At 35.3% G+C, this 7,813-nt stretch overlaps 1 protein-coding gene across 1 annotated transcript; it reads right to left on the minus strand.

Moving 5' to 3' along the window:
- Nucleotides 1-947: 947 nt before the first annotated feature.
- On the minus strand, nt 948-7,576 carry LOC102593181 (pyruvate kinase 2, cytosolic). The gene is made up of 16 exons (XM_006339041.2): nt 7,314-7,576; nt 7,105-7,201; nt 6,918-7,015; nt 5,886-6,041; nt 5,580-5,657; nt 4,953-5,084; nt 4,259-4,339; nt 4,058-4,129; nt 3,850-3,939; nt 3,400-3,544; nt 3,066-3,154; nt 2,669-2,764; nt 2,480-2,547; nt 2,297-2,396; nt 1,579-1,638; nt 948-1,482 (listed from the first exon to the last, which is right to left on the minus strand). Exons 1-16 carry the CDS (start codon nt 7,380-7,382, stop codon nt 1,330-1,332), a joined length of 1,584 nt encoding a protein of 527 aa, XP_006339103.1. The 5' UTR covers nt 7,383-7,576; the 3' UTR covers nt 948-1,329.
- Between the last annotated feature and the right edge of the window lie 237 nt (nt 7,577-7,813).

The raw sequence follows: 7,813 nt of genomic DNA on the forward strand, positions 1-7,813 counted from the left end.
TAGTCCGTTCGAATTTGCGTCGGAATATCCCAATGGTATAAAACACTCTCTAACAAAAGGAACTTTGTACCCAAGGGGCTCAAACTCGAGACATCTGGTTAAGGATAAAGAAGTACTTACTAGTCGATATTAGATCTTATTGTATTTTATTAATTAGTACGATATGTGGTTGTTATATAAATTTTTAAAAAATTCTTATGAGTTTAATTTTTAAATTAACATCTTTAATTTTAAGTTAATAGTAACTAGTTTATTCAGCACTTAAGTGTAAGAAATTAATATTAAGTATAATAACTTTATGACCCAACTTAACAGAGCTGAGTCAGTTTGGTCTAGCCCAAGCTCGCATAACAATCGAACGCTAAATACCAGTAATTCGAGCCAAACCTAATAGAAGTGCAAAGGAACTTATTGCCTACTTAACCAATATTTTGTTTACACATATGGGAGTTTATGTATTTAAATTCACCAGAAAATGATCGACTTACTCCCTTCATCTCAATTTATTTGTTTGTGTTCGATTAGACACATACTTCAAAAATTGAGTTTACCTAAGTAATTTCTTCTCTACTTTCTACCATTAGAGGACATAATAATACATGTAACTATCAACCTAATTGATTGGGTAACAAAGTAGTGCTCTATACCTTAGAGTATTAGAGTCATCAATGGTGACAAGAAAATGACATGATTCTCGAGGAGTTACACAACAAATATGTTATGATGCATCGAATAGACGCAAGAGTTGATCACTTTATCTTGGCTTTTGGATGGATAGTGAGGGAATCGAACACTCAAAGTCTTTCAACAGCTGAGAAGGCAAGACAGTCGTAGAAACAAAGCCTATCGCCATGCCAACCAACAAATACAAGATAGGGCCCTTCTCTCAAAGATTTGATGAAATGGCAGACACTAGAAAATGAAGATATTCCAAATTGGCTAGAAAGTAAAAACAACATACTTTTTATGGTTTTATTATTGATATTTAAATGGGCATTGGTTGTGTTTCATCTGTTGAGTTTAAGTTCTGAAACAGAACAAAAATTAGTTACAGACATCTCTATAACACAGTGCATTAGAAAAAGCAGTTGGAAGAACTACTGAGCACCGACTCCTATCGATGAACTCAACGAGGAGCCATTAAACTAATTTCAATAGTTTCCAGTACTGCTAGTTCTATCAACAAAGAATAATTGCCCAGTTTATGACTACCATATCACATATCAGAGTTACCTTTGTAGAAACAAAGAATGCGAGGGCTTTAACACTCCATCACATCACAAAAAGATGTGGACAAAATAAATGCTGACAAAGGCAGCTTATAACACCCTAATCTTCAAGTTCAATAATCTTAACCACTGATGCATCTCCAACTTTCTGGCAAACGACAACACGATCGTGTGATTTAATAACTCCTGATGCTTTTCCATGATCAAGAGCAACTTTCAGCACCGACTCGTTAGTTGCATTATTAGATTCAGCCTATGAAAAGAGTAAATCATTTGATTAGACACGGAACAAAAGGAGCATTCAGCATTCAACTGAACATGAAACACCAAAATGATGAGATCAACTTACAGGATGTCGAGGATCAGCTAGCATTGGGAAAAGACCTCGGACAATTAGAGATTGCCTAGCCTGAACATGAAGAAATTGAACAAGAACTGTCAGCTTCAATATCAATCAAAAGTTGACACAAGATGAAAGGAACAAATTTAAAAGGAGAAAGAGAAGCAGATAAAGAAAGTAAAAGAGCAAAAGAGACATTAGTAGTGGAAATGGATAGATGTGATCTAAACAAATAGCTTATAGAGGCTTCAATGTTAATCACTGCAATTTCAGGCATTTGTCGTTCTGTACTTTCATCTAATAAATCGAGGAACGAAAATTTGACACAAGTCACCACTGCAAGCAATCACATCAAGTAGGTTGACCACAAGAGTGGCTCTAAACAAGAAAAAACGCAAAATTGAAGAAAATATTCAGAAAGTTCGGGACAACTCTTCTCACAATTGTTAAATATTATGTCAGTTCCAACAAAAAAAAATGGGAGTACCAAATTCAGTATAACTATCGAGAAGAATTTTGTGTTGGGAGTAGAACATCTAATGATATAATATCAGTGTAAATGAATAGAAACTACTCAATCCATGATGAGTCAAAATAGGAACTAAAAAATATTGAGTAAACAAGGTCTCACTAGTAACATAACACTCTTTTCTCAATGCATTTAACCGGCCATTGGCCGATGAGTTGGATTCGATAAGTAAAGAAATTTTTGAGTTTTAGACCGTACCTCAAATGCACCTGTAAAGCTCCACTTCAGTTGATTTGTCTTGAGTCGAGGAATGACAACCGACAATACTGGCATTGTTGGCCTATATTTAGCTATCAACCTGTGTAATGAACATAAATTACAACTCTTACAAAGAGAGACAATCAATATACCAAGAAGTACAGTAATAGCAAATAACACTACCTTGCTGCCCTTCCAGATGAAGTGAAACAAATAATTACTGATGCTTTCACCTTGATGGCAGCTCTTACCTAGAGAATAAAGGATTATAGGGTTATTGTGGTAAACACATACTCAAAAGAAGAAGGCATTTCAAATTCTGGAAATATATCTTTTCCCATCTTAAGAAAGGCATTGCATTTAAGAAAATACCGCAGATGAGGCAATTGCTTCCAGATGTGTCATGGGCTCTCCAACAAATTTGACTGTTTTCTTAAAGTATAGATCTTGGTTGAAAACCTTCCCTGCCTGCATGGAAATTAATTGCTGATTAGTCCTGCTAGCCAGAAAATGATGAGCTAAGGCAAGAGCCATCGCCCCTCCAAAGTTAATGCCAACAGTAAATACAATGCCACAAATCTTAGCAACTATATTAAGAGTTGATGACAAAGCAAATATTTTTGACCCCAAGAAAGCTAATTAAAGCAGAAAACAGAATGTTCTTAAAATGTCATAGGAATTTAAGATGTAGTTATTTTGATTCCATTCTATTTATAAGAGATAGTGTGGAGACAATTTCCTAAACTAACAAGACTTCAGGAAGAATTACCTCGGCACAAATCTTGCCAACAGTAGAAATAGTCTCGACTGGGTATAATCCACGCAGAGTCTCAGCACCAAGAAGAATAGCATCAGTTCCTGAAAGTGTTAAATGTTAAAATCTCCTAAGGAAATCAAGTTTTCTCAACTAACTTTCTTTTACTTTTTTGATAATCGAGAAATCCCAAGGGCAAGTGGTGCACAAATCAAAACTCGGTGGATAATTGAGAGTTGTCTCAATTAAGTATTAAAATAGTAAATCAATGTTATCATGGCTGATTAGATGTAAAAGGATAAAAGGAGGACATCAATCCATCACAATAAAAAGTCCCCAAGTAGATTACCATCCAAGACAGCATTAGCAACATCTGTTGCTTCAGCACGAGTAGGCCTGAGATTGTCAGTCATACTATCAACAACACGTGTTACTACAGCTGGCTTTCCAGCCATGTTACACTTGTGAACAGCAGCCTTCTGGAACAAGAACACCTGCAAACCACCTAATATTAGCATAGCAACAAAAAATTATGGCACACAAATTTTGCAATTGAATTATATGTTAGTAGGAGAAATGGTGTATGTAGACAGCTTGAAATCAATCAATATATTGTTTAAAATTCAACCTGGGCACACTCAAAACTCAAAATATGAAGGAAATAATTAACCATAGAGGATATCTATTATCTAGAAGAACACTTTTTACATGCTGATAATGTCAAACAGAAATGAAATTTGTCTGACCAGCCAACCCACTTATCAAACATGTAAACACCGACTGTTGAGAAGATAGTTACCTTCTCTGGTGGTAGATCAATACCGAGGTTTCCACGAGAAAGGATGATCCCATCAGCCTCCTTGAGTATCTCATCAAAATGAGTCAAACCCTATATAGATTACAGAGGGAAAGGCAGAAAGTTAAATGCCATGCCCTTGCATAATTCATGATATTCAACATAAACAGAAACAGTGAACCTCACTAAATATACAAGTGTATCAACTAACCTCAACATTTTCAATTTTAGCAAATATCTGAGTTTGACTTAGATCACCCAGCTTAGATAAGAACTCACGGGCCTGAATTTTAGCAAAAGGAATGAAGTCAATTTCACATTGTAACAGTCCAGTACTCGAGACAAATGCAAATTGTCAATGCCAGTAAAAGAATCTAAAAAGGAGAAAACGGAAAGTAATGAAAATACATACCTCACGGACATCCTCAGCATGCCTTGTATATGATAGTGAAATAAAGTCGATTTTGTTTTGAACACCCCATGTGCTTATAACCTGAACAAAATTAAATAACCAAAAGTCCAACATAAATTTAGAAGGATTCCTACAAAAACAACTACAAAGGTCGCAAAAAGTAGCTTTCTCAAGGCAACCTCTGTATGAACAATGATAATAAAGTAATAAAGTGGGACCCACTCATTTTAGTTGTGAAGTGTTTTGTACCCAACTTACACTTGCAAAGTATAACATATACAATAGTTAAACATGCTATTTAAATGGTATCACTCTAGAATGACCAGAAAAGCTAATGTGGAAATCCATTTGGGATAAGGGAGTAACCAGCAAAGCTAACTTTACCTAACCTAGGTATGGGTTACAGTGTAGTGCGGGTGGTTTGTGCCTACTCCTGGGCTATATCAGTCAATGTTTTGCAGGAAACAAGAATGAAACTATGTTACAACTCATATATGTCGATTACAAGTCTCAATAACCATATATCCAATAGACATTCCAAAACCCCATATACTCAAGAGTAAGCAGTTATAGTTATCTTAAGCACCAAGTTCTCAGAGAAAATTATCTTTAGTTATGCAATTTGATCTTCATTATTTACAGAAGTGATATAGAAACAGCTCTTATCAATTGTTATGAACTTTGAGTAACTTACCTCTTTGTCTTTATCCGTGAGGGTAGGCATATCAATATGAACCTGAGAAGCATGCAGGGTGAACATTGACCCAGCTAAAGTGGCAGAGTTCTTTACCACGCAAATGACATCATCCCCATTCACTTGGTCTACCTGTGAAGCCACATCAGAAATATCTAGTTAACAGTTTAAAAAAATTAACTTACACTGCTTTTCTTAGTCCAGAGATTGTACAATTACAAACATATCAATCAATTTTCTTTCTTCTTTTCTTTGATAGCCTTCATCCACAAGGGTCATTGGAACACAGCGCACATTTTAAATATGTTTTGTTAACATAACAAAATATTGATTACTACATGAAAGGTTATTTTGACACTCAATTGTTTAATACGTGTATTATTAATCTTTACCCTCCTATTCCGCATTCTACCTGCATAAAGATAACACATACACTCCCACATAACTCATACAGGTATTAGTTATGTGAAAAAGAAAAATTGGAAGCAAACTTCGTATGAATCAGCTAAGTTATAAAGATAGCTAACCAAAAAAAATGTTAAATTTTATGTGGAGATTAATTTATCTACTACTCCCGACCAAATGTCACCAAAATGCCACAGATGGGGAAGAACATCTAATTCATACCTCCAGCCAAACAGATGTTGTTTCGCTTCCTGTGAAGAGGTACTGACCAACAAAAATGGTGTCTCCCTTCTTTACAGCCTGCAAGCAAAATTAACAAAAATCATTATTACCATGGAGTTGCTGATAAATATACTTATCCCAATGTCGATATCTTGTCTTCTCCACTAAATTTTAAATTGCATTTGCAAAAAACTTCTCCATTTGGTGCCTTTTTGAAAAAATTTACTTACCAAACTTCCATATGAACTTAATTTACAAACATATACTGTCTGAAAGGGAAAAATAAAGACGAGATGTAGGCTGGACCTTGGCTAATCCGCCAAAGTTAATTGGCAACACTTCATTAGATGCTTCTTGACCTTGATGAGGAGTCAGAGTAACAATTGCATCTTCCGTAAGTGAAATAGTTGTCTCACGTTTGTTGACAACCTGCAACTCAGCACCCACAGTATCTAGCATGACCTGAAGAGAAAGAAAACAGCATGTATTTTTAGTGCCTTTATATTGGACAATGCTCAACATATCCAATTACATTGCCATCATAGGTTCACATTCAGAGACTGTACGGCTGAGTTGGAGTAGAGACACACAATCTACATCTAAAGCTTCCTTACACATTAACTTGCATAGGCCTTCTACTGTCTCTACTCTCTGGTACTTCGATTCTCACACAATCATGTTTTACTTTGTCATGCTTTCTATAGTATCTACTTTAAAATAGGGGTAAGGTCTGCACACACTATGCCCTCCCCAGACCCCACTAGTGTAATTAACCCCTAAATAATATTTGCTAAGTCCAGTTCAATGATTCCAACTGACACTTCAACAAAGACAAAGAAAACAACAACAGAATTTACAAATTGCCTAACCCCTCCCTCCCGCCACCCACTGCCGCATGCTTCAAGACAGCATTAAGTTTCCGGACATGTGTTTTTATGATTAGTAACCCACTGACGAGATGCAGATCCCAGAACTTAAGACCCATACAAAACAAGGGTCAATGGTGTGATTATGTAGTCGATGAAGTGGGATGAAAACCATGAGAGAAAGGTCAAAAAAGCTAGTAGATTTCTTACAATGTGACTAAAACCTTGTGGGAAAAGTCATCCAGTATCTCTATTGGTAACAACAAGTACAGACTTAGCATAACAGTACATGTCTAATACATATGCCCCTGACCCACTCTCCACACAGGACAGATGTATAAACAACCAGAGTCTAAAAAACAGAACAAAACTCAACAAAACCAAGGCAAGTTAAAACCTTTAAAGCAAACAAAAAAGCATTAATTACATCAGTAGCAAAAAAAAGGACAAAAAGACAAATCGTGATACATACAGCACAGAGCTTCTTAGTAGCCTTAATAGATGCCTTCAAGTTTTCCAAAGTTTCCTGGTGATACTCTGAATCACCCCATGAAAAATCAAATCTTGCCACTACCAACAAACAAATTAACAATCAATACATACCCAACTATAAACCCAATAACCAAAAAACAAAAAAAGTAACAAAATTTCAAGATTACCAGACATTCCAGCTTTAAGACAAGCCGAAATAGCCTCAACAGATCGAGATTTAGGGCCCAAAGTCCCAACAATCTTAGTCATAGCCGGAAAAAAATTCTGCAAGATTCAAAAACAAACAAACCCCATCAAACATAAATACCAAACCCACATGCAAACATAGATCTAACAGTAGAATACATAAAAAAGATTCAATCTTATTGTTACTTACAGGTTTAGATGGCTCTAAAATTGAGGCCATCCTGATGGGTTCTTCGAGAAGTAAGTGATTTGAATGCATGTTTGCTGAATTAATCAAAGACCCAGATGAAGAAAAGTGAAGAACTTCACAGAGAGAAGTGGAAAAAGGGAAGAGAATGTGCTTTGCTATGAGTTTGAAGGAGTCTTTTTTGGTGCTTGAGGGTTTGATTCTTTTTGTAATGGGCTGCTGTGGAATACTCCTTTTGTTTAAAGTTTAGTGTTTTTGTTTTCTTTTCCCTCAAGAAATTTGTTGAAAGTTGAAAACTACTCCCTCCGTCCATTTTTATTATTTTTATTTGACGTGTTGCATTTTTCAAAAAATAATTTGATTAATTTTTAATGTTAAGTTAGATTACATTAATTTAATATTCTAAATAACAAAATTAGATATTCAAAAACTATGAGAAAAGTTCTATAAATTGCAATATTTTGCATATCAATATGACAAAAAATATATCAAAAAATATCAAT

The sequence above is a fragment of the Solanum tuberosum genome, unplaced genomic scaffold (genome assembly GCF_000226075.1).
Source record: "Solanum tuberosum cultivar DM 1-3 516 R44 unplaced genomic scaffold, SolTub_3.0 scf00008, whole genome shotgun sequence".
Lineage (NCBI taxonomy): Eukaryota > Viridiplantae > Streptophyta > Magnoliopsida > Solanales > Solanaceae > Solanum > Solanum tuberosum.